Source organism: Culex quinquefasciatus, chromosome 3, assembly GCF_015732765.1.
Source record: "Culex quinquefasciatus strain JHB chromosome 3, VPISU_Cqui_1.0_pri_paternal, whole genome shotgun sequence".
Taxonomy (NCBI): Eukaryota; Metazoa; Arthropoda; class Insecta; order Diptera; family Culicidae; genus Culex; species Culex quinquefasciatus.
The window spans coordinates 50,180,415-50,207,763 of NC_051863.1; the positions used below are offsets into that span (position 1 = coordinate 50,180,415).

At 37.9% G+C, this 27,349-nt stretch overlaps 2 protein-coding genes across 3 annotated transcripts; both read left to right on the forward strand.

Annotated features, from left to right (window-relative positions):
- The first annotated feature begins 2,083 nt into the window (after positions 1–2,083).
- LOC6054099 (dnaJ homolog subfamily C member 3) lies at positions 2,084–9,424 on the forward strand. Its single transcript, XM_038263829.1, has 3 exons — positions 2,084–2,362; positions 7,557–7,670; positions 7,743–9,424. The coding sequence occupies exons 1-3, from the start codon at positions 2,269–2,271 to the stop codon at positions 9,026–9,028; spliced, it is 1,494 nt and encodes a 497-aa protein (XP_038119757.1). The 5' UTR covers positions 2,084–2,268; the 3' UTR covers positions 9,029–9,424.
- A 16,419-nt stretch (positions 9,425–25,843) lies between these two features.
- On the forward strand, positions 25,844–27,105 carry LOC6040426 (60S ribosomal protein L35a). Of its 2 annotated transcripts, none has more exons than XM_038265006.1 (3): positions 25,844–25,951; positions 26,429–26,935; positions 27,005–27,105. In XM_038265006.1, the coding sequence occupies exons 1-3, from the start codon at positions 25,859–25,861 to the stop codon at positions 27,026–27,028; spliced, it is 624 nt and encodes a 207-aa protein (XP_038120934.1). In that variant the 5' UTR covers positions 25,844–25,858; the 3' UTR covers positions 27,029–27,105. The 2 variants fall into 2 exon arrangements, with proteins under 2 accessions (XP_038120934.1, XP_038120935.1); XM_038265007.1 differs by having other exon boundaries at positions 25,854–25,951; positions 26,425–26,935.
- Positions 27,106–27,349: the final 244 nt, after the last annotated feature.

Here is a 27,349-nt window from a genome sequence, read left to right on the forward strand (position 1 = left end):
TTTTTTATACGGTATTATGGTTTTCATTTCAGAATAAATCCCATATATTCAAAAACATGGTTAAACTTAATTCCAAAAATGTTCAGCCTTCTACAAAGTTGTTTCTAGCCTTATTTTGCATATTTTTATGAGTAAATGACACATAAAAAACATTATTTGACAAGTTTCCAGAATAGTTATTATAAAGTTTACAATAAATAATACAGGAATTTAGAACAAAAAACTTAAAAATTTGATATCTCAGAAATTTCCCGATGAAACATTTCGTTCTTAGAAGCATTGGTAAGCTGAGAAAATTTCCTATAAGACACATTTGACAGTAGCTATGACAATTTTTCTTGAAATGTTTGTTCTAGAAAACACGCCGTGTGTCATTTTAGGACCCAATTTTCCACTAGGAGAAGATGATAAAAGTCTCAAAAAATAAATATTTATGTTTATGAAACACAAGAAACAAAAACTTCAAATTTCAGCAGAACAATTTTCATATAAATGTGAAAACTTTTGATTCGTGTTATGTGTTCAGTTTAAAATGCAAAATAGATCGATTTTTTTATTAACAATGGTAGTGTTACAGAATTTTAACCAAAATTTAAATTTTTTATCAATTTTACCTAAAATTTATATGCATTTGTTGGCCTACCAGTTGGAAAATATTCTTAAAAATAAATTGAGATCCTATCAATGTCAACACGTTAGGGCGTTTGTGATTTCAAGAAGAGTTATAGTTGTGTAGTTCCTTTTACGATCAATTTGATAAAATTTAATGGAAATCCTTTCAAAGCTCTATTTTATATTCATGACAGATATCGTATATTTGCCAGGTTAAGAATTTGATCATATTTCCATCCAATTTCAATTCAATTGGTGTTTATTAGAATTTAACAGTTCTGCTCCAGGATGATACATTTGCAATTCAGAGATTTGGAGAACCTTTCAACTGAGATCAATTCATAAGCCTTTACAGGGAGGGTACATGTTTCTAAGTTTAGATGTTGCTAGCTGCGTGCTCTTTTAGGGAAAATAAATTTTGAGAAAAAACCCTAGATCAACAACAAATTACAAATTAAACAACAAATTACAAATTAAAAATTAGATCTATGTTCCATCCAATTTATTGTTTCGCACAACGTTATAAATTTATTTTTCAAATTTGTTGATTTTGTTCAATTATTTATAACTTTTTATTGCAGTTGTAAGTCCAAATGTTTACGTTACGTAACAACAAATTACTTACCGTGTAATCAAATCTGGAAGAGTCTGTTTGGCGGATTTTCGGATATTCATTTTCCACTAACATTTCGTTACGACTGCATTGAGATTTCACTGCAACCAACACCGATATTTCACAACATTACAACTATGAATTTGCTTTTCCTAATTTTTTACGAAATTGGTTTGATTTTTTGAGTTGTCCTAAAATAAAAATAAACTAGGTGCTCTAGATTTTTTTCATTCGTTTATACACGCGATGCAAGAGAAAAAAATAATCTTGAAAGAAAAAACACCTAACTAAAATTTAATTGGGTCCTAAAATGAAGCTTATTTTGCTGATATTATTGTTTAAAGCGATAAAGCTTATTTTTCTGAGTACAATGACCCTTTGTACGACCACAAATAGTTTAAAATGGATTTTTAAATCAATTTTGAAAAATTAACCTCGCGGTCCTTCTTGACAGAAAAGCTCCTACTTGACAGCTCGTTCCAAGGGGACCATAGTTGATCCATCGAAAAAAATGTTGTCTTGTCAAAAAAATTTTTGCATTAAAATGAAAAAAAGTGATCAGAAATGGTTTTTAATCGTGTTTTTTACCGTTGTACATAAAAATTGACATAGGGCTTTAGTACCCAATTGAAAACAAAACAAGTTAAAATTCACACTCTGAATACCGTCCTTGCCGCCAAAAAGTGTGTCCACCAATCTACTACTTCCCCAAAACAGAGCCGCGACGTCCTCGGGCCCATGCAGCAAAGCCTCTCCAGCTGTCAAACGCGCCAACCAATCAGCGTCGACCACATCTGGGAGGTTGTCAAAACTGCTCGAACGCAAGAACAACACGTCAGTTTGGGTTTTGCATTGCAGCTTCAGAAGTAAATTTTGGTGCAGAACAGCCCAACAACTCAAACTCGGAACGACGGAACAGGACAGGTCTCCGGAGTATGTCGGTGTAGAATCTGTTCTATTCGAAGTGAAGCGAAGAAGAAATAGGTGCTGTGTTGCTTGACGTGAAGAAAAGCAAACCACGACGGGTGGAAAATCTCGCGAAAATGCTGCTGAATCTGTACGAAATGTCGCAGCTCAGCGACAGCCGCAAATTGACCACGGTCCTGCTGTTTCTATTATTAGACCTGTGCTTCAAACGTAAGTCCCGCTGCAGGAAGAAAACTAATATCTAAGTCTATACTAGTGTGAAGGATTAGCCATCAAATCATTTCCCCTTAAAGAGAAAGAGGTTTCGCAATTTTAATTGAAATTTCCTCAATCATCCCAAAAAGATAAGCGCGTCCAAAAATCACAAAGACCATCATAAGTTTACCGCAACAACATCCAAACTCTGACGTGTCCCCTCTTGGTCGGTCGGCCGAATAGCGGGTCAGGTCTCTGTTTTGTTATCTCTCACTTTCGTGGAGGAATATGTGCGAAAGATTGGTGCATTTGGAACGATTTTTTGCAGTATATCTATAAAAATGATGATTGATTTCTTATAAAACTAAACAAAATCGTCTAAAATTTCAAAAAATGTGACCATTCGTAATGAATTTGTGTTTAACGCGTCGAAAGTTGCTTGTTTTTGCGTTTCTTACAAGTGTCCTTACAAAGTGTGTACAAAGTACACGTACGCGACTGGGTTAAAACATCAATGAAACTGAAATGATATATTTCTTCAGAACTTCTTACCAGTTATAATTGGTAAAAGTGTTTTGAGTGAAAGAGCCAAATAATTTGTAAGAAATTAATTTATATTTTGAGACGATGCTTTTTAACACAAAATTACAAAAGAAATCGAAAAACATAAATTAACTTTTAAGTTTATTTTTTTTCGTATTTTTTGATTGAATGAAACTTTTTCCATATGATTGTCCAAAGAAGCCATTTTGCATCAGTATTTTTTTCCATACTAGATTCCATACAATTTTGCTTGTTGCATACAAAATGACGATTCTATGACAATTTCCGGAATTCCATTTCCCGGAATGGACGTTTTCGGAATGGACATTATCCGGAATGGACGTTAAAAGTATAAACAAATCAGAAATTCCAAAATTCAAAAAATCAAAAGGATTCAAAATTTAAAAATTCTAAATTAAAAAAAAAAAATCATTTTTTTTTTAGATTTTTAAAGATTTTTTAATTTGCTTTAATTTGTTGCTTCTTTTAAATTTTGGTTTTTTCTTTCTGATTTTTTTTTGTTTTCTTAATTTATTGATTGTTAGACTTTTATTGATTAGGTCTTATGAACAAATGTTAACATTTAGTGTGTCTCTCTCATCTTATGTCAGTGTCCATCGGAGTTAGCGGGATACACGAAATGTTTACATTTGATTATAGGACGTTTTAAAAAGCCTAGATGTTGATTTGTAAATTTATATTTTCTTCAATTTTATGAACTATTTCAAGCTCTTAAATAATTTTTAATATTTTTGATTTTATCTTTTTTATTTTTTCATGTATTTTTAATTTTTGTAATTATTTAGCTTGTTAAATCCTTTTTTTTATTTTAAAAACAATAACTTTTTATCATTTTTTTGTAGTTTTTTTTTTAATTTTTGAAAATTCTGAAATTTATGAAATTTCAATTTTTCTAAATTTTTAAAATTCATGAAATTTTATGCAGGCCAAGGGTGAAATGATACCTTTTCGGTTGACACCCGGTGAGGAATATCCTGGAAGGAGCGGAACTACACCCGTAGTGCTGTTAGCTGACCTAGACCTTGGTCAAAACAGCTGCTCTGGTTCCTTGCAAGTTACCCATTTTCTTACCTCCACGTTGGCTTGGTTTCGTCATCATGATGACAACACGTGACCTTGCTGGTGGCCTGTGGAAACGAACTCGTAAACCTTTGACCAGCGAGGGTCAGAGTAGAGACGGCCAAAAGAAAGGGATGCGCAATGTGGGAAGGGAAGATTGTAGACGGTATTGTTTTGATTCACAGCATGTTGAGTTAACTGTTGTGGATGTACCTGATACATCGCAATACGGGGTTTCTCTTCTTTCCACTTTCAGCTACTATCTATCTTCTATTTCTTTATTATGTATAACTGATTTTCTAATTCTGCTTCTGTTTACTATCCACCATTTTATTTTGATTGCATGATCTTTCGTTTCTCTTATTTTCTTATACTAATGCATCTTTTTGTTTTGTTTTGTTTTTGTTTGTTTCCATTTTCATGTCGTGTCTGGGCCTGCGGTTGGAGAACGATTGCACCACGACAACCACTTTGGAGTGATATTATCACACTGGAGACAACAGCAACAACATAAGAAACCCTGATGTCACTCAGGTTCACGAAAGTAACTGTATCGATATTTTATAGTGTTTATATTTTACTAACATCCCTTTCTTTGCAGAGCATGGACTACATCATAAAGCGGCAATGTGGGAAAGGGAAGTAATTTGTGATTGTAGAAGGTATTGTTTTGATCCACAGCATGTTGAACGAACTGTTGTGGATGTACCTAGAACATCGCAACTCGGAGTATCTCTTCTTCTTATCTCCAACTACTTTAGTCCTGTTTCACTTATCTGTCAAGTCTCCTCTACTTTATTTGCCAGTTTTAACTGCTATGTTTTCCCTAACATCCCCAATCGGCTCCTGAAGTTGTCATTAATGCTATCTAAGCTTATATGATATTATTTATCCTTTATCAGATAGCTTTTTTCATAAATTATTGCCTATATTTTTAATCTACTTCATACAGCTTTTACTCTTCTTTCCTTCAACATACACTTATTCTTTCAGTATCGAACTTTATGTAGTTTGCTTTCCTTTATTGTCTATTGTTTTAATCTACGCCCTTTTCTTCAAACAAGTAAGGTTTGAGTCCTTACTCAATATATTGAATGATCAAAGTCACACACGTAACATTATTGTACTTTTGGTAAACTTTTTAATAACATGCTTAGGTTCAAAACATTGTAACAAAACACCGCGACAGAAGAAATAGCAACAGATAAACACGACTCAACACTAGGAAAGATTTCAGGAGAAAACAGTACACAGTAAATAACAATTAGTTTTTGAATTCAAACTAAAATAAAACAGTTTTTGCTTTAATGAAAGTTGATAGGCACACTATAAATGGTTAGGCGCTTATACTTACATCAAACCCTACGTAATGTACCATCCCCGGCCGAGTTAAAATGCGTAACCGGAAAAGAAGGTGTGCATGCCTGGCACGAACACTCAAAGCGTGTTCTAGCGTGCTGCTCGTACTGACTCAGAGCAAGGGTGAGATGTAGGTGTAAGGGCAGTGCGTGTTCGTCGGGAACCTGGTGCATAAGATCGGTCAAGGCCCGTTCTTACACTGAAAATTGCGAATTGCGAATTTTTAAAATTCATGAAATTTTATAAATATTTATTCATTGATTTTTTTTTAAATTTGGAGCTTTTAAAATTGAAAAATAAATTTATTAAATTTCTATTTTTTTTCTGATGTTGCATAATTCCTTTTGTAGCGGTAGCATACAGGCTGAATACCGGGTAGCAAAGTGAAATTCCGAAGATCTGAGAGCATATTTGCAAATTGGTTGACGTCGGGCGAAATTATATTTGATTCGATGTTTGCCCCCAGCGCTGGAGATGCACTTAGACCCGTATTTTTTGGTTTGGTGACTGCGGTGATCCTATCCGAAATAGGGTGGTAAAAAAAGTGTTTTTTTTTTAAATCATATCGGTTGAAACAAAATTAGCTTACCACGTTTAAAAAGAATGATGAGAAATACTATGACATTTTCAAACATCATAGCTGAGTACACTTACAGATCGAATAGAAAATTTGAAAATATACTTTTTGCTTTTTATGATTTTCCAATATTTCGAGGATTTTGTTCGATCTATTAATATGACACATTTCATAATTTTTTTTCCAATTCTTCTACAAAACTTTTCATGTTTGTAAACAAACGAGGCCCCGAATTTATCAATTAAAAAAAATTTCAAGTCATTTTCGTTTGCAAATTTGAAATTGGATTTTGCATCTATGGGAGCGTTCTTTTATTCCGTAACGCAAAATTTTGGATTTATAACCCCCCTCCCCCTCCTTCGTAACAAATCTTAACAGATGAGCGATCCCCCCTACCCCCTAGTAATGCGTAACACAAGGACTTTTTGCAAATTTTTATGGATGCTTATATGAAAATTTTGCGTTACGTAACATAATTTTTCATCACTCCCCCTCCCCAAATTTTCGTAACAGACGCCGACACCCCTCTCTCCCCTAACTGCGTTACGTAGTAAAAGAACGCTCCCTATGATTTTTAAAGTTTGGCTTAAATACAATATTTTCTTTTTTTTCAAAAATCTCAATTAAAAAAATATTTTTCGTTACCAGATTTTGCAACATCCTAATCTCTTGGGCAAAAAAACAACTTTGCCGAAGACACCAAATCGATCAGAAAATCTATTTTCAAGATACTGATTTTCGAATATTCACATACCCATTCTATATGATTAGGAACCTTGTATGGAAAAAGTAACAAGCCTTTGGTTTAAGTCTAATTGTATTTTTGCCTTCCTCACCTTACTGAGGAAAGGCTATAAAATCACTCGAAAACTGAACTTCTCAAATAGACCTCCTAGACCCACCTTCATGTATACTTATCGACTCAGAATCAAATTCTGAGCAAATGTCTGTGTGAGTGGTGGGATGTTGATCAAAATTTTTTCGATTATCTTGACATTGGCTGAACCGATTTTGTCCGTTTTGGCGTCATTCGATCCGTCTTGGGGTCCCATAAGTCGCTATTAAAAACTATGCGGTTTAGTTAAGTACTTCAAAAGTTATGCTAAAAAAACGATTTTAACAAAAGTCCGGAAGATTGTAAAAAGGGTGGTTTTTGTAAGTTATACATTTTTAGAAAGGTATTCGAAAGACCTTTCCAACGCGACCAATACATTGAAGATCTGACAATCCTATCAAAAGTTATTAGCACTCAAGTGTTATTTATGTACTTTTTGGAAGCCGGATCTCAGATATCATTATGAAAGCGTTGGATCTATTATGCGACCTGTCGTTGGATGGGTAATCAAAAGATCTTTCCAACGCGCTCGAAACATTGTAAATCTGACAACCCTATGAAAAGTTATAAGTACTTAAGTGTTATTTATACACTTTTTGGAGGCCAGATCTCAGATAATTTGATGAAAACGTTGTCTAAATATATCATGCGACTTATCTTTGGATGTGTGATTAAATGACCTTTCCAACGAATGTAAGGAAGGCACCAACCACCTAAGGGTGGATTAAGTAACGGTTTTTAATATATATTTATTGAATTATACTTTAAATCGTACTAATATTGTTTCTAATTGCGATTCTTCTTTATCCTTACAGGGGCAGAATCGGCCACCTCTCAGGCGGATATCGACCGCCATCTGGAGATGGGACGGGATCTGCTGGCACGGGGACAGCTCTCGGATGCCCTGACACATTACCATGCCGCCGTGGGTAAGTTTAATAATCTGCGAACAACTGATAATCGAGTTCTAACGTTCGCGTAACCACTTCCTTCCACAACAGAGGGCGACCCGAACAACTACCTGACGTACTTTAAGCGCGGAACGGTGTACCTGGCCCTCGGCAAGTCCAAGTTCGCCATCAACGACTTTTCCCGCGTGCTCGAGCTGAAGCCGGACTTTATTGCGGCCCGAGCGCAACGAGGTCAGGTTTACCTCAAGATGGGTGACTTCGATAACGCCGAGGTGGACCTGGTGAACGTGCTGCGGATGGATCCGAACAATCACGACGTGAACTTCCAGTACGCCCGGATCGACCCGGCCCGGGATCAGTGGGCGCTCTGCTTGGACGTGATGCAACGGGGTGACTTTGGCACGGCAATTGCGCTGTTGACCCAGCTGTTGGAGATTTGTCCGTGGTCGGTGGAGATTCGGGAAGCGAGGGCACAATCGTACATTCGGATTGGCGATCGGTTGGCCGCTGTCAATGACTTCCGGTCGGTGAATCGCCTTTCGCACGATAGCACGGATGGTTATTACACGCTGTCGAAGATCCTGTACGACCTGGGAGATTCGGGATCGGCGCTGAAGGAGATTCGCGAGTGCTTAAAGTTGGACCCAGAGCACAAAGATTGCTTCCCGTTCTACAAAAAGATCAAGAAGGTCGACAAGGTGCTGATGGATGCGGAATCATCGCTGGAAGAGCAACGGTACGCCGATTGTACGCAATATGCCGAAAAGCTCATCAAGCTGGAACCGGACGTTCCGATGATGGTGTACAACGGCAAACAGGTGCTCTGCTCTTGCCTCGTCAAGGACGAACAGTACACGGCGGCCGTCGGACGGTGTCGAGAAGCGTTGGACCTTTACCAGGATCCGGAAGTGATGTGTGACCGGGCGGAAGCCCTGATCGGGGCCGAGATGTACGACGACGCCATCCACCAGTACCGCGAGGCGTTGGAAATCAACGACAGCCTTCAGCGGGCCAAGGATGGCATCGAACGGGCCCAGCGAATGCAGAAGCAAGCCGAACGGAGAGATTACTACAAAATTCTCAACGTGAAGCGATCCGCGACCAAGCAGGAAGTGGTGAAAGCCTATCGGAAGGCCGCCCAAAAATGGCACCCGGATAACTTCCAGGGCGACGAAAAGAAGATGGCCGAAAAGAAGTTCATCGACATTGCCGCCGCCAAGGAAGTCCTCACCGACCCGGAGAAGAGGCGGCAGTTTGACGCCGGCGAGGATCCGCTCGATCCGGAAGGCGGCCGCAACAACGGCTTCGGCGGTGGCAATCCCTTCCATCACTTCCAGCACGGGTCACCGTTCCAGTTCAAGTTTCACTTCACGTAGATCCTCATCATCTTTACGTTGCTCTCCCCTTTGGGACGGACCGTGCAGTGCCAGCTTTAATTTATTTCCCCCCAACTTTTTTTTGCGTCTGAACTTTCGTTCTTTCCTGTTGAATTTAGCAATCAAACCAATTCCTTTTTTATAAAAAAAAAATAATATAAAAAAATACCTCGGTATAGGTTAGCAATGGATGGAGTGAAATTTGAGACACGCGGGAAACGCAAAAACACCACGCCTTTTGGAGCAAAAATTTCAAATTCGAAACAAAAAACGAACCGATTGTTTCCTTACTTTCTCGTTTTGCCCCACCATCAGGTTTGAAGAACTGATTAAGTAGGAGTAAAGTAAACTAGTGTAAATAAACGCTTGATCACAATTAATGATTAGTAAAAAAAACTGCTTTGCTTCTTTTTTACCATATCCGAATTCATAACCGATAAAAAGTTTGAAATCAGTAAGTTAGGACTTGTTTTAAGAAGGTACAAAAATTTTTATTTAATGTTTAACAATAAAAACAACGAGGCCAAAAATATGAAAACAAAAAAGAAATAAGTTAACAATGGTGGAAAATACTGTTAGAAATAACAAATAAAGTTTCAATCAAATTTATTTATTAAAACATGCCCGTACAGAATACATTTTCAATGAACTGAAATATGTCTATCCTAAACAAATTTTAATATCGTCCTATAAAAGATTTGACTTAGAATCATAGCTTTCGAAAAGTGTTTAAAGTTTAAAACATGGTGTGCTAAAAATCAGTAAGACTTTTCGTAATAAAAATCTCAAGTTTAAAATCACTCCTGTAAATTCAACTCAATATTGAGTATTCATCACGTTATGCATTTTTTCGTGTCAAGTACCGGACATTTTTAGAGTGTGTAAAACTGCTCGTTTTTTGCTCGATTTTTTGCTTCAAGCCATACACAGTGGGTTTGATTGGGATAAATTCGAATAAAAAAACAGGAACAAAAACTGCGCCCCGGACATGATCAACGGTCGTGAAAGCCTGGAAAATGAGGGAATATGGCAAAATCCGCAAAATATCGCCAAAATCCGCAAAAGTCGAAAATGTGTGATTTTTTGTTTTCAAGCATGTAGGGAATGAGGGTTGCAGGATTGAATATATTGTGGTTTCGGAAATAAATCGAAATATCAGCGCGAGTCTCTTTCATCTTGCGAAACTATTTTATGTTGTTTCTTTTCTGAGTGTATCTCAAATGTCACTCTCGAAACCAAATCAAAATTTCGCCGCGGCACCAAACTGAAATGTCGCGAGTAGAGTAGCGAAGCGACTAGCGCCAAGACCATCATGGATCACAGAACCGACCACAAGATCTGCCAGAATTTGCTTTATGGATTTGGATTAGATGGTCCATGCCATGAAATCCAGTCTGAAAAAGGATTATGACGGCACTTTCGGGATTCACAAGGGACCAAATTGACGGTGAATTTTGAGGCCAGATAGCAACCTATTCCAAGATCCAGACAAAGACTTTTGATATTCTGCGTCTCCTTTCGAGTCTGGGAATCAACTGAAAATCATTACATAACCCTACTAAAACGGTTCGTGTGGAAGTTTGAGCTCCTAATTCATCGGAACAGAGATTCTAATCAGTAATTTAAATTGTTTTGTCTCATTTATCCGCAAGTCAGCGTAGAATCCCCAATTTATATTTCAACAACCCAAACAATGCCAAGCAATCAAACAAAACAAGTTAACACACTGTTTCAAAAACGCCTAAACATGTTTGACAGATATTTCGCGACAGAAAATCGTCGCGAGAGTTGAATTCGCTCAATTCGGTTTAGTGCCGCGGCGACAATATGACACATTCTCCAGCAATGTACACCTGAGGATGAAATTTTGAAAAGCGTGTATGAGCTATTTGGATATTTTTCCTCGATTCTAGACTACTTGAAGCTTCAAAAATCATGGTTTTCATTAATTGATCATTTGAATATCATTTTGTACAAGTTGGTTAAGTTATGCATCAATTCGTGATAAAATCATCGTTTTAAAACATTTTTCTAGAAACTCCTGGTTTTCAGCGAAATAAAATCCAAAAATTAGTCTTTTGATTGCATTTTGTTGGTTTATAGATGTACTAAATGGAAATTTCATGGATTTGCATTTTATCTTAAGTTATGTATTTTTTCGAACTAGTGTAAGTTTACCATTTTATTGCGTTGCAACGTCACGAAAAAGGTACAGTTGTTTATGCCAACAAAAAACTAAATATTCAATCATTTTGATATTTCGGATGCTCTTTGTATTTGGAAAGAGCTTTCAAATGCAACCTAGAGCGACTAAATTGGTTGTCTAGATCCAAAGTTACAACAGGTTTAAGTTTGCGTTGCAACGTCACGAAATTTTAAATCATGTTGGTCACATGGCAAAAAAAGTGTATGCGTAGTTGATTGTTGAAGATAAAGGGCTACTAAATATTATATATTTTTTATATAATGTTTCTGAGCTTATTTACAGAAGAATTGTACATGGGTCATTCACAAATTCCGTCACTTAAGTTTGTATGCAACTCGAAAAAAGAAGGTATTTTATGAAACTTGTTGAACAAATCAAAATAGACCGATGTTCACAAGGGGGAAAAATTCTAAAACTTTCAAAAAAGTAATCACGTGGTTACTGGATGGCCCTTTTATGATAAACTGATTTACGTGAGGGTTCATTCTAATACAACGCAACCGATTTTTTTTTATTCCAAACCCTTATGTTGGCCAAATTACAGTGAAATTCACTAAATAATAAAAATCAAGTGATTCTATTGTTTTTTTTTACAAATTTTTGTCACTTTGTTGTTGGACGATCCCTTACATAAATAAGTTGTATGCAAAGTTTAGTTTTTCGAAATTAAAAATGTTATGTTGCGCAGATAAACACTGTTACTATTTCCTCAAATTTTATTTAAAAAGCATAAAAGTCAACAAAATAAGTTACGTTGTTTGCAGATCACCCCTTAGGGGCCATCAACAAACGATATGGGCACTTTATTTATAAATTTCAGCCCTCCTGAAAACTTGAAGCTCCTTACTGTCGTGATCGGAGCTCTTGATTTCGCAACTTTCGTTGGGTTTCGGATGGAAATAAAACGCGTCTTTCCGTGCCGAAACAAACTACAAGACTGATTTATTTCTCTCACACAAACGTTTAACAACTCTCTCTTTCTCTCACTACACGCTACTCGTATTTAGAACAAATTTCTTAAAATTTATCCTTTCTAGCATACGAGCCTCTACTGTTACCCACTCTCAATCCCTACATTCTCCTCCTCATCTACTCTTAAATTAATACCGTAATCTGGGGTGGATCGGGACTACAGTCTGAATAGGGACAGCAGTTTTAGAGCACTTAAAGCTTTCAAATTTGGAAATGGGTGTACACATTTTGTTGGCCTGAGTCTGTTCTAATCGAAACCATCCAGAAAAATCAAAACATTGTGCTCCAACATGGTTAAAACTGATGTCCCAATTCGCCCCAAGTGTCCCGATTGACCCCAGTTTACGGTAGTTACTAATACACAAACAACCAAATAATTATAATCTCTCCTGTAAATTACGGCACTGAATATGCTTGAAATGATATTTTCATTATTTTTTTTTTTGGCAGGAAAGCCCGTCCGCATAAAACCTGCATCTTTTCAAAATCGTTATAATCCTTACATCATTTATACGCACTCATCAACAATATTTATAATACGTTATCCTCCAGCGCCAAATGTTGAGCTTTCATCCACACCGTGATCCTTGTTGTGTCAGTTTGTTGAAGAACCATCATCTTTTGATATCATTTGTCTCCTTTCATGTAAGTTTCCGGTCCTGAGGGCTAGCTGTAAAATAAACTATTTTTTTGTATTATCTGAGTTTAATCCATGTTTTTCATCAAAATTCATAATGTTTTCATCAAAATTCAAACTAAAATTTATAAATTCAACTACTAAAATTTCTATTTTGACTAACATAACTCAAACTTATGAAATATCGTTTAACTAGCACAACAAATCAAAAGCGTATCGTTCTTTCAAAAATAAAATCAGAATTTTCCAACCTTGTTCCCATTACCCACATTTTAAATCTCACATTTAATTCTGCAATCAAAACCTAAACATAATTCTACTTCAATATTCAGATTCCAACTTTCTCCTTTTATCTATGCTTCTTACTTAAATAACATTGTTCATGTCTGCAATACTATTTGTCCGGATTGTCTCTACGACAATTATAATTATTTTCACTTGATCTAAGTTTTTTTCACATTACCTCTATTTCAAACAAGTCATGCAAAACCTCAAATCTTATATTACAAACTAAACTTCTAACATAAAACCTTGTTCAGATTACCCATATTTAAAAACCCACAATAAATTGATCAATTATAAATTTTACTTCAATAAAAAATACTAAAACATTCCATATTCAGTTTATCTAAGCTTAATCCATGTTTTTTCATGTTTAAAAAATTCATCAAAATTCAAACTAAATTTTATGAATTCAACTAATAAAATTTCTATTTCGACTAACATAACTCAAACTTATGAAATTTTGTTTAACTAGCACAACAAATTAAAAGATTAGAAATCAAGTTAGTGCTGGCAAGCATATTATTCTTTCAAAAAAATCAGAATTTTTCAACCTTATCCACATTTTAAATCTCACATTTAATTCTGCATTCAAAACCTAAACAAAATTCTACTTAAACATTCAGATTCCAACTTTCTCCACTTAATCCAAGCTTCTCACTTAAATAACATTGTTCATGTCTGCAGTACAATTTGTCTGTATTTTCTGCACGACAATAATAAATCTTTTAATTGATCTAAGTTTTCACATTACTTCTGTTTCAAACAAGTCATGTAAATCACAAGTTATATATTACAAACTAAACTTCTAAACTTTCAACATTCAATTAAAGTAATCAAAGTAAACCGTGTTCAGATTACCCATTATTAAAATCTTACAATAAATTGTGCAATTAAAATTTTACTTCAATAAAAAATACTAAAACATTCCACATTCAGATTCCAACTTTCTCCTCTTAATCCAAGCTTCTCACTTAAATATAATTGTTCATGTCTGCAGTAAAATTTGTCTGGATTGTCTGTACGACAATTATGATTATATTCACTTGATATAAATTTTTTCATATTACCTCTATTTTAAACAAGTGAAGCAAATACTCAAATCATCTATTACAAACTAAACTTCTAAACTTTCAACATTCAATCAAAGTGAACATTATTTTATTATCAGAACAAAATGAAAATTCATTGACAATTTCAAAATTTTCCCACCTTGTCACAGTAACCATATTTAAAATCTCACATTGAATTGTACAATCAAAACATCAAAAATTCTACTTCAATAAAAACATTCTAAAACATTAAGTATTCAGATTCCAACTTTCTCCTCGTTAATCTAAGTTTCTCACTTTAATAGCATTGTTCATGTCTGCAGACCTACAATCGTAGGTTCAAATTATATCCAACATATCAAAGTTAAAAAATATTTTACATAATGTACGACAATAATAAATCTCTTTACTTAATTTAATTTGTGTTTCACGTTATTTCTGTTTCCAACAAATCATGCAAAATTTCAAATTATATATTACAATCCAAGTTTCAAAACTTTCAACTTTCAATAAAAATTAAAATTATTTTGTTATCAGAAAAAAATAAAATTCGTTAACAATATTCCTACATTTTTCACATTACTCATATTTTAAATCTCACATTAAATTGTGCAATTTAAACTTCAAAAATTCTGCTTCAATTATAAAAAATGATAAAACATCCAAGATTCAGAATATGCTCCAGTTTTCATAATGTTTTTCGAAATTTAACCAATATCTTTTATTATATTAAACCTAAATACCAAGTTCTTAAAAAACAAACTAGCAAAATAACTAACAATTTTCTTATATACTTCAAATTATATTTAATGAAATAAAGTTCTAGGCTTCTTTTTCAATCATCAAAGGTTATTCAAACTTACTTTTTTTGTTTTCTCTACTTTATTCATGTTTTCCCATTATTAAAATTAAAAAATCTCTCATTATATTTTACAAGCCTATCTTTTTTAGTCAATCACCAATGGAGCACTTCCATTCGAGCATTTTTTTTTTGCTTTTTTTTACAAAGTATTCCTTATGGGAGAACTGTCATTTCTACCTGTCTAAAATATAATACAGCAACTGGTATTATATTTTAACAGTCGATTAGTTCTTCCCTTAAAAAAAACCTACAAAAAAGAATAGCTTTTTCCATGATAATAAAATGTTGACCCTTTTTGAACCTATTCAATCATAGAAAATGAACTCCCCAAACACACCGATGAAGAGTCTACAAATGAGAAAATCAAGGTCACCAATTCCGGTTTAAAATATGAATTCCACTTGAGAACTAATTTTCATTAACGTGAAGCATAATTTTAATTCCTCTTTGGAAACCACCATAATCATCATCCTCTCGGGAAAACATTTGTCCTCTCAGGAAATCATCGTTCTCTCGGGAAGTCATCATCATCCTCTCAGGAAGCATCATCATAATCATCCTCTCGGGGAAAACATTTGTCCTCTCAGGGAAATCATCATCCTCTCAGGGAAGTATCATCCTCTCAGGAAATCATCATCATAATCATATTCATTATCCTCTCGTGGAAAACATTTGTCCTCCCAGGGAAATCATCATCCTCTCGGGGAATTATCATCCTCTCAGGGAAATCATCATCCTCTCGGGAAATCATTATCCTCTCAGGGAAGTTTCATCCTCTCAGGGAAATCATCATCATAATCATATTCATTATCCTCTCGGGAAAACATTTGTCCTCCCAGGAAATCATCATCCTCTCGGGAAATTATCATCCTCTCAGGAAATCATCATCCTCTCGGGGAAATCATCATCCTCTCAGGAAGTTTCATCCTCCTTTCATTCTTATAAGAAACCCACTGACAGGAGTTAGGAACCAGACGGCAAGGTTTCATAAAATGTTCAAGATGGTGGCCTTGTTGCTTCTCTCGGAGAATACTTCTTCACACCCGCTCCAATCAACAAACATATGCTCAGTCCCGGGATGCCTCCCTCGGGGAGGACACCTTGACAAAAGAAGCACACCATTCGATAATGGGAACAAACGCTGGAAGTCACTGTGAAAGTTACAAGATGGCGGCCTCGATGCTTTTCTCGGGAAGAACGCCTTCGCACTCACACCCACCATCACACACATGCTGGTCAACAAATATTAAATATTTTCAGGAAGATGGCCGCTGTCACGTCGAGTGTCACGTGCCATTCCGAAAACCTGCCAAAGCACATCAAAAGTACGCAGCTGGATCTTCACTGCAAAACATCAACCCAACTCGGAAAAAAAGGGCCAACCGGCAACGAACGGACAAAAGACAACGATCTAGCTGCAACCGCCACACACACACGTCCAAAATTTCTGCCAGTAGAAATCAAAGCCAGTGATGGCGTCTTTTTCCGCAGCAGAACTTCCACTAAAAATGTCCATTTTCATCTGCAGTCTCGCCGAACAATTAAACTAAAATCACTTTTTCTTCCGAATTCGCGTAGGTGATACCAATCCGCGCCATTGTCGTGATCGGAGCTCTTGATTTCGCAACTTTCGTTGGGTTTCGGATGGAAATAAAACGCGTCTTTCCGTGCCGAAACAAACTACAAGACTAATTTATTTCTCTCACACAAACGTTTAACAACTCTCTCTTTCTCTCACTACACGCTACTCGTATTTAGAACAAATTTCTTAAAATTTATCCTTTCTAGCATACGAGCCTCTACTGTTACCCACTCTCAATCCCTACACTTACCTCCCTTCTAAAACTTCCACGTGTTTTGTGAATTGCTCAAAACTATTAAAATATTAAGGGAGCGTTCTTGCATTACGTAACAAAACATTTATATTTTTAGACCCCCTCCACCCCCTGGTAATACATTTCCGATGCATTTTTTTGGTTTAAATCATCGAATCCCTCCTCCCCCTTGATATAACGCCGTCACGTAATGCATGGACGTCCCATTACATGGATAGAGGAGGGGAGGGAGGGTGTCCTTCGTGATAATGGAATAATACAAATATTTATTTTTACTTTGAAAGCCCTTTGAAAAACATCGTAAATCGTACTACTACTGTGTGGTATAGAAAGAGGGGGGGGGGGGGTCTAACATGGGCGGGCCAATCAATTCACATGTCCTTGTACTGTCTAACAATGTCTTATAATAAAATTTTAACCTACAGTTGCTCAAACTAACAAAAACTATGATTTATTTTGAAACTAAAATTTCGTGACGTTGCAACGCAACGAAAAACCCTGTTTTCAAAAACAGAGCGTTGCAACGTCACGAAATGTAAGTGGTCTTTAAAAATCGGGATTTGATTTTTTCGAAAAACTTATGATTGCATTCGATTTGTTGGCCAATTTTACATTAAAAATGGAAGAAGAACTCAAAATTTGCCGTTTAACAGAGCAGAGTTAATGGCGAAACATGAATTGGGTCAGGATTGTGAAAAAGTCACGCGTTGCAACGTCACGCTACATATTCCTCTGTCAAAAACAGAATATTTGCTTAAAATAATGTTTCAACACTGTTTCTTATAGTAAATTTAATGCCCTTTCCGAATCTGTAATCACATATATACCTTTTTTATGTATTTTTTGAGTTACAGCCGAAATACTGAAAAAAGAAAAGTCAAACCGTTGCAACGTCACGGCGGAATGTGTCATATATATCCCTATAGGGGAAATATGCCTAATAAGCGGTCGTGTTTGAATAATGCTGGATAATCTGGATTGTTCCCTGAAATTCACTAAAACCAAGTGCATCAACGAGTAGAGCAACTTTTTGTGAACATTTCTGTTTATTTTCACTTTTATTAAAAGTTATGCTATTCCTTTTACAAGCATTTAAAAAAAATATTTTAAAAATGCATTCTAATCAGTCGAGTGCATTGGGCCACCAAAATGATGAGAAATGGTCTCGCAAAATAGAAATTATGATCAAAAGTGCATTAAATTTCTTGAGTTTTTTTTGATAAGGTCCTATAAACAAATGTAAACATTGAGTGTATCCCGCTTACTCCGATGGACTTTGACATAAGGTGTGAAAGGGATACACTCAATGTTTACATTTGCTTATAGGACCTTATCAAAAAAAAGTCAAGATTTGATCTTTTTGGCCAGTAAGTGGCATACATTTGCGTGCATACTCGAGGCGGTGCTGTTGCTGGTAATTTTATAGCCTAAATAGTATTTTTGGAGCTTTAATCGAGCATCAAACTCTCAATATGACGAAGATAGGTGTTTGACTAGAAAGAGTATTGTTCCGAATCGAGCCCTTCAAAATTAGTGGACTGTATTTTGGGGGGGATTTTCACAGCTCGTCCAGAGCGCACTTGGGGAGGTCAACGGCCTCAGTTCTTCAAGTCACGGATCGAAAAAGAACACGGCTTGTTACGCGCACAGAACGTTTATTCGCGAAGATCGGGCGGAGTACAAATCACGCGGGGGGGTTCCACGAAACGAGCCGTTTGGGTGTTGGCTGAATACTTAATGTTTATTTACTTTTGATCATACATCAGACCTATCTTCCACCGTCGGGCTCTCCGGTACGGCTCTCTTCTCTCTACTTTCCTCTCACGGTTCATCTTGCTATAAAATAGCATCTTAGGGTAAAAGGCGCACTGTTACACTTAGCTTCATTTCCAAACAAGTATATTTCCCCTAATACATTATTGAGGCGGTGCTGTTGCTGGTAAGTTTATAGCCTAAATAGTATTTTTGGAGCTTTAATCGAGCATCAAACTCTCAATATGACGAAGATAGGTGTTTGACCAGAAAGGGTATATTTCCCCTAATACATTATTGACCGAGCCTTTATTAGAATTGCCTAATCATTAATATATTAGAGCAAAGAGTGCAAAAATATGTTGTTGTTTATTTTATTAACGTGACTTTAACCTAAACAAAAATATGAGCGCTTCATTATTATTGCCAAGATTTTGACAGATAGCGGCACGTGTGAATAGCAATTAATTTAATTTAATTTAATTCGAAAAACACAGTAAAGTTGATTCATTTCTAAACATTTCTAAAAGAGATTGACAAAATACACAGAGTAAATCTCGGAGTAAATTCAACTCTAAATTTTGAGTTATTTCAATGGAGCATTTCCATTCGAGCAGTTTTTGCTTTTTTCTACAATGTATTTCTTATGGAGCGAACTGTCAAAAACTGCTCGACTGCGGGTGCTCCATTGGGCCCTAAAATGAAGCTAAGATTGCTGATATTATTGTTTACGGTGATAAAGTTTATTTTTCTGAGTACAATGACCCATTGTACGACCACAAAGAGTTTAAAATGGATTTTTAAATTTATTTTGAAAAATTGCCCTCGCAGTCCTTCTTGACAGAAAAGGTCCTACTTGACAGCTCGTTCCAAGGGGACTTTAGTTGCTCCATCGGAAAAATGTTGTCTTGTCCATTTTTGACAAAGAACTTTGTCCTAAGGGCTCTATTCTGGTGAGGTGTCAATCCAGAAAACCGAAAAATGTCGCGCGTTACGAAAATGTTGCATGCTTGGTACTGGGGAAGAGGTCTGCGATGCAACAAGGCACTGTTGCGTGGAATTTTCCACACGGTTGAAACAAAAAGCGAATGATGAGGTTTGGGATAACCGGCACAAAAAGGCGGGGCATCCGTCACCATTTCGAGCCAATATAAACCCCGCTCGATCAGCCCAAGAAAATCATTCTATCGCTGGACGCCGAGAAGTGAACAACAACCTGGACCTGGAAGCAGATGGCCTGGAGGCCCAGAAGCAGTTGGCCTAAAAGCAGCTGGCCTGGAGCAAGGAGCAGCCCAAGCGGAGGCAGGCCAGCCGGAATATTCTGGCCACAAGACACGGAGTGGCCAGAACCCTCAGGGGTGTTCCGATGGAAGGCCATACGAGACGGGACAATATGGGTATCAAACTTCTTGGATTTTGATACTGGTGATGAACATGACCATTTTGACAGTGTTGGCCACAACCTGGAGTGGCCGGTGCCCTCAGGGAGGTTCTCCCGGGAGGACATTAACAGAACCATACGATTTTGGGCAATATGGGTATCAAAATTCATGTTTTTCAATACTGGTAATGAAAATGGTCATTTTGACAGTATTGGCCACAACCTGGAGTGGCCGGTGTCCTCAGGGAGGTTCTCCCGGGAGGACATTTACCGAACCATACGATTTTGGGCAATATTGGTATCAAAATTCATGTTTTTCAATACTGGTAATGAAAAATACCATTTTATAACAAAACAGCGATCGATTGACCGTTGACACTTGCAAGCGAAAATTGTTAATATTCGTTAATTTTTTTTAATTGAAAATTTTGGGGGAAATATTTAAATTAATTTAAATGCCAAGCGTCAAAAGCTTTAAAAATGCACAAAAAGCAGTGCATGAATCATTTGAAACCATAACTCTTTCGTGAATTTTTCGTTGGCGCTGAAAAGCGCCATTTTGTTAAATTGCAGCAGAAGTTGATTTTTGTGGCCATCTTCTCGAGCGTCCATCCAAGTAGGCCTTGTTTTCTCCTTCGACGTCGTTTTGGCAGCAATTTCACGCACACGCTGGCGTGTTTCTTCTTCTCGGAGCTCGCTTTTGATTTCCTCCAGTCGTTGATTTTTTTTCCGCTGCTGCTGCTGCTGCTGCTACGATGTTGTCGGTTCGAACGATGACGATGGAATGAAAATCGTTGGCAAAAATGCTGCCTTCACGACTCCACGGCAAAACAAAACAGCCAATCAGAGAGCGGAAAGATTTTTTGCGTGGGTCAAAGCACGCGCTTGCTTGTTCAAGGCTTACTGCGATCGATTGACCGTTTACACTTGCAAGCGAAAATTGTTAATATTTGTTAATTTTTTTTTTAAATGAAAATTTTGGGGGAAATATTTAAATTAATTTAAACGCCAAGCGTCAAAAGCTTTAAAAATGCACAAAAAGCAGTGCATGAATCATTTGAAACCATAACTCTTTCGTGAATTTTTCGTTGGCGCTGAAAAGCGCCATTTTGTTAAATTGCAGCAGAAGTTGATTTTTGTGGCCATCTTCTCGAGCGTCCATCCAAGTAGGCCTTGTTTTTCTCCTTCGACGTCGTTTTGGCAGCAATTTCACGCACACGCTGGCGTGTTTCTTCTTCTCGGAGCTCGCTTTTGATTTCCTCCAGTCGTTGATTTTTTTTCCGCTGCTGCTGCTGCTGCTGCTACGATGTTGTCGGTTCGAACGATGACGATGGAATGAAAATCGTTGGCAAAAATGCTGCCTTCACGACTCCACGGCAAAACAAAACAGCCAATCAGAGAGCGGAAAGATTTTTTGCGTGGGTCAAAGCACGCGCTTGCTTGTTCAAGGCCAACTGCGATCGATTGACCGTTGACACTTGCAAGCGAAAATTGTTAATATTCGTTAATTTTTTTTAAATGAAAATTTTGGGGGAAATATTTAAATTAATTTAAACGCCAGGGGTCAAAAGCTTTAAAAATGCACAAAAAGCAGTGCATGAATCATTTGAAACCATAACTCTTTCGTGAATTTTTCGTTGGCGCTGAAAAGCGCCATTTTGTTAAATTGCAGCAGAAGTTGATTTGTGTGGCCATCTTCTCGAGCGTCCATCCAAGTAGGCCTTGTTTTTCTCCTTCGACGTCGTTTTGGCAGCAATTTCACGCACACGCTGGCGTGTTTCTTCTTCTCGGAGCTCGCTTTTGATTTCCTCCAGTCGTTGATTTTTTTTCCGCTGCTGCTGCTGCTGCTGCTACGATGTTGTCGGTTCGAACGATGACGATGGAATGAAAATCGTTGGCAAAAATGCTGCCTTCACGACTCCACGGCAAAACAAAACAGCCAATCAGAGAACGGAAAGATTTTTTGCGTGGGTCAAAGCACGCGCTTGCTTGTTCAAGGCCAACTGCGTGTTAATATTCGTTAATTTTTTTTTAAATGAAAATTTTGGGGGAAATATTTAAATTAATTTAAACGCCAAGCGTCAAAAGCTTTAAAAATGCACAAAAAGCAGTGCATGAATCATTTGAAACCATAACTCTTTCGTGAATTTTTCGTTGGCGCTGAAAAGCGCCATTTTGTTAAATTGCAGCAGAAGTTGATTTTTGTGGCCATCTTCTCGAGCGTCCATCCAAGTAGGCCTTGTTTTCTCCTTCGACGTCGTTTTGGCAGCAATTTCACGCACACGCTGGCGTGTTTCTTCTTCTCGGAGCTCGCTTTTGATTTCCTCCAGTCGTTGATTTTTTTTCCGCTGCTGCTGCTGCTGCTGCTACGATGTTGTCGGTTCGAACGATGACGATGGAATGAAAATCGTTGGCAAAAATGCTGCCTTCACGACTCCACGGCAAAACAAAACAGCCAATCAGAGAGCGGAAAGATTTTTTGCGTGGGTCAAAGCACGCGCTTGCTTGTTCAAGGCCAACTGCGATCGATTGACCGTTGACACTTGCAAGCGAAAATTGTTAATATTCGTTAATTTTTTTTAAATGAAAATTTTGGGGGAAATATTTAAATTAATTTAAACGCCAGGGGTCAAAAGCTTTAAAAATGCACAAAAAGCAGTGCATGAATCATTTGAAACCATAACTCTTTCGTGAATTTTTCGTTGGCGCTGAAAAGCGCCATTTTGTTAAATTGCAGCAGAAGTTGATTTTGTGGCCATCTTCTCGAGCGTCCATCCAAGTAGGCCTTGTTTTTCTCCTTCGACGTCGTTTTGGCAGCAATTTCACGCACACGCTGGCGTGTTTCTTCTTCTCGGAGCTCGCTTTTGATTTCCTCCAGTCGTTGATTTTTTTTCCGCTGCTGCTGCTGCTGCTGCTACGATGTTGTCGGTTCGAACGATGACGATGGAATGAAAATCGTTGGCAAAAATGCTGCCTTCACGACTCCACGGCAAAACAAAACAGCCAATCAGAGAGCGGAAAGATTTTTTGCGTGGGTCAAAGCACGCGCTTGCTTGTTCAAGGCTTACTGCGATCGATTGACCGTTTACACTTGCAAGCGAAAATTGTTAATATTTGTTAATTTTTTTTTTAAATGAAAATTTTGGGGGAAATATTTAAATTAATTTAAACGCCAAGCGTCAAAAGCTTTAAAATGCACAAAAAGCAGTGCATGAATCATTTGAAACCATAACTCTTTCGTGAATTTTTCGTTGGCGCTGAAAAGCGCCATTTTGTTAAATTGCAGCAGAAGTTGATTTTTGTGGCCATCTTCTCGAGCGTCCATCCAAGTAGGCCTTGTTTTTCTCCTTCGACGTCGTTTTGGCAGCAATTTCACGCACATGCTGGCGTGTTTCTTCTTCTCGGAGCTCGCTTTTGATTTCCTCCAGTCGTTGATTTTTTTTCCGCTGCTGCTGCTGCTGCTACGATGTTGTCGGTTCGAACGATGACGATGGAATGAAAATCGTTGGCAAAATGCTGCCTTCACGACTCCACGGCAAAACAAAACAGCCAATCAGAGAGCGGAAAGATTTTTTGCGTGGGTCAAAGCACGCGCTTGCTTGTTCAAGGCCAACTGCGATCGATTGACCGTTGACACTTGCAAGCGAAAATTGTTAATATTCGTTAATTTTTTTAAATGAAAATTTTGGGGAAATATTTAAATTAATTTAAACGCCAGGGGTCAAAGCTTTAAAAATGCACAAAAAGCAGTGCATGAATCATTTGAAACCATAACTCTTTCGTGAATTTTTCGTTGGCGCTGAAAAGCGCCATTTTGTTAAATTGCAGCAGAAGTTGATTTTTGTGGCCATCTTCTCGAGCGTCCATCCAAGTAGGCCTTGTTTTTCTCCTTCGACGTCGTTTTGGCAGCAATTTCACGCACACGCTGGCGTGTTTCTTCTTCTCGGAGCTCGCTCTTGATTTCCTCCAGTCGTTGATTTTTTTCCGCTGCTGCTGCTGCTGCTACGATGTTGTCGGTTCGAACGATGACGATGGAATGAAAATCGTTGGCAAAAATGCTGCCTTAACGACTTCCCATTCCCACCAGTGCATCAAAAAGCGAATGACGTAGGAATGGGATAACCGGCGCAAAGGGGCGGGACATCCGTCTCCATTCTAAGCCAATATAAGCCCGCTTGGTCAACCCTGGGAAATCATTCTATCGTTGGACGCCGAGGAGTAAACAACAACCTGGACCTGGAAGCAGATGGCCTGGAGGCCCAGAAGCAGTTGGCCGAATATTATGGCCACAAGACCCGGAGTGGCCAGATTCCTCAGGGGTGTTCCGATGGAAGGCCATACGAGACTTCTTGGATTTTGATACTGGTGATGAAAATGGCCAATTTGACAGTATTGGCCACAACCTGGAGTGGCCGGTGCCCTCAGGGAGGTTCTCCCGGTAGGACATTTACCGAACCATACGATTTTGGGCAATATTGGTATCAAATTTCATGGTTTTTGATATTGGTAATGAAAATGGCAATTTAGAAAAAGTTGGCCAAAAGCTGCAGTGGGCGGTGCCCTAAAGGAAAGTTTTCCCGGGAAGACATCTTTTGAACCAACGAGTTTTGGCAATATGGGTATCACAACTCATGGTTTACAATACTGGCCATTTCGTAAAAGGTGGCAACAATCTGGAGAGCCCGCTACCTCACGATTGTTCCGATTGGGGGACAAACATCGAATTATAGAGATATCATGGTTTTTTTAATACGGAGCTTAAAGAGAAATTAAACGAAAATATAAATCCAATAATGTTTTGATTTTATCTGACGCATAATTCAACAAAATTGCTTAATTTTAAAAGCTTTTCTGCTAAGTTCTTTGTCATACTGGTCATGTGTAACATAACCACCTGCACCTTTTTTTGCATTAAAATGAAAAAAGTGATCAGAAATTGTTTTTAACCGTGTTTTTTACCGTTGTACATAAAAATTGACATAGGGCTTTAGTACCCAATTTTTATGTACAACGGTAAAAAACACGATTAAAAACCATTTCTGATCACTTTTTTTCATTTTAATGCAAAAAAAAATGGACAAGACAACATTTTTTCGATGGATCAACTATGGTCCCCTTGAAACAAGCTGTCAAATAGGAGCTTTTCTGTCAAGAAGGATCGCGAGGTTAATTATTCAAAATTGATTTAAAAATCCATTTTAAACCGAGTTTTAAACTCTTTGTGGTCGTACAAAGGGTCATTGTACTCAGAAAAAAAGCTTTATCGCTGTAAACAATAATATCAGCAATCTAAGCTTAATTTTAGGACCTAATTCAACAGCAACAGCATAAACATATATTTTGTCAGGTAAAACTACCAAATCTTAACTGCCAGTAAAATGGGAAAAAAATGGAGCAGTGTTGCTAGTACCTGCACGAAATCAGCTGCATTTCAGCTAATGCTAGAGCAGTTGATTTAGAGCTGATTTGCTCTCACATTAGCTGTTTTACAGCAGATTAGCTGTGGAATGCTGGTTTACAGCCTATTAATGATTTCTTTTAGTGCTGGATTGGGTTATTTAAAAAAAAATGTTAACTTAAAACAACAAAATATTTTGTTTAAAAATAAAACATGCCTCATTTTTCTGCGTGGGTGAAGCCAACCAAGGCTTTTCAAAAAGTTTAACTCAATGTTTCACGCACACACTCTCACATTTAATTTCTTGATTTTTGGATTAAACAAAAAATACGAAAAAAGATATTTCCCCGAAACCACTGAAAAAATCATCACCGTTTACTGTCGCCCATGCAGCAAAATTAACATGTTCAAACAACGCAGTACTAGAATATCAATCGCTCGCGCGCGGCGGAAATGCCCGTGACAGTTCGTACTCCTTTGCCGTCTCTTTCGTGTGATCTCTCTTTTTCCGGCATCGTGTATGCTAGTGGACACATTTCATCCAAGGTACTGCGGGAAAAATCGCTAAAATGGCTCTAAATTGGTGCAATTTCGCGGTGCAAGTTGTTTTCGATTGTGCGGAATGGTGACGCGTGTGGCTGGAAATAAATTTGTTGCCGGTTTCGGCGGAAATTAGTGAAACTTTGCCTGAAAACTGATCGTTGTTGACGGTCGACTTGTAAACTGGAACGGTGCTTCTGAGGAGAACTGTCAAAATCTGTTGTCGGTCGGAAGTTGGACAAGTTTTTGAGGGTGAAACTGTGGGACTTGGAATGTGATTTGTGAGCTAAATTAGTTAGTTTTGTTGAGAAATTAATGCGTTTAAAACATATTTCTTCAAAAAGTTTAAAATGAGTACAAAAATGCGATTGTTGACATTTTCCAGCTGCATAACCTCCAAACATCGAAAACAACTTCCAAAGTGCTTGCCTGAAATTCGTCGGAATGTTCCTAACATTTTTCGTTCCCCCCCTTTCCAGCTAGAACGCAATGGCCGATACAGCGAAGAAGGCTGCCCCTAAGAAGGCTGGTGGCAAGGCCGCCGCCAAGAGCGCCGCTGCTCCGGTGGTCGCCAAGGGCGTCAAGAAGTCCCAAACCAAGGAGGCCATCCTGGCCCGTACCCACAAGCCGAAGGGACAGCGCACGGCCAAGGCCGCCCTGCCCTACCAGAAGAAGAGCTACGGCCGTCTCTGGGCTAAGGCCGTCTTCACCGGGTACAAGCGTGGCCTGCGGAACCAGCACGAGAACCACGCCATCCTGAAGGTCGAGGGTTGCCGCAACCGCAAGAACGCCCTGTTCTACATCGGCAAGCGGTGCGTGTACGTGTACCGTGGCAAGGCCAAGCTGAGCGCGCCCGGCCTCGCTGAGAAGAAGACCAACATCCGCGCCATCTGGGGCAAGATCACCCGCTCGCACGGTAACAGCGGCAGCGTGAGGGCTCGCTTCCGCACCAACCTGCCCGGCCACGCCATGGGACACCGCATCCGGATTGTGAGTTTTGTTGTTGATGAGACTTGATCGATTTATAACGATTTTTGTTTTCTCTCTTAATTTTTTCAGATGCTGTACCCATCCCGTGTTTAAGCCTAAGCTAAACTTACTGTGTAAATTTACAACAAACCACAATAAAAAGCGAGGATATTCCTACTAAAAACAGCAACTTGTTCATGTGTGTGTGTACTGAAATGTAATTAATGTGGAATTTGAGAAAAACCTTACGGCTGCAAATGTGGAACTCATTTCGTGAGTATTACTTTCGAAGGAGAGTTATTCAGAAGTTTTAGAAGAAACAGTACCGTGACTTAATCTAGCTTAAATTAGTGAAATAATCTATGTTCCGGTACTGTAACATTCTCTCGATAGTGATAGTGGGAATTATTTAACAACGATTCCCGTGCTCTCTCT

Bases quoted from the DNA above. Each gene is read 5' to 3' on its own strand.
- LOC6054099 (XM_038263829.1), top strand. From the start codon at position 2,269: ATGCTGCTGAATCTGTACGAAATGTCGCAGCTCAGCGACAGCCGCAAA. The intron at 2,363-7,556 runs GTAAGTCCCGCT...TTATCCTTACAG, and splicing joins ATTAGACCTGTGCTTCAAAC to GGGCAGAATCGGCCACCTCT. The intron at 7,671-7,742 runs GTAAGTTTAATA...CTTCCACAACAG, and splicing joins ACATTACCATGCCGCCGTGG to AGGGCGACCCGAACAACTAC.
- LOC6040426 (XM_038265006.1), top strand. From the start codon at position 25,859: ATGCCCGTGACAGTTCGTACTCCTTTGCCGTCTCTTTCGTGTGATCTC. The intron at 25,952-26,428 runs GTACTGCGGGAA...CTTTCCAGCTAG, and splicing joins GTGGACACATTTCATCCAAG to AACGCAATGGCCGATACAGC. The intron at 26,936-27,004 runs GTGAGTTTTGTT...TAATTTTTTCAG, and splicing joins TGGGACACCGCATCCGGATT to ATGCTGTACCCATCCCGTGT.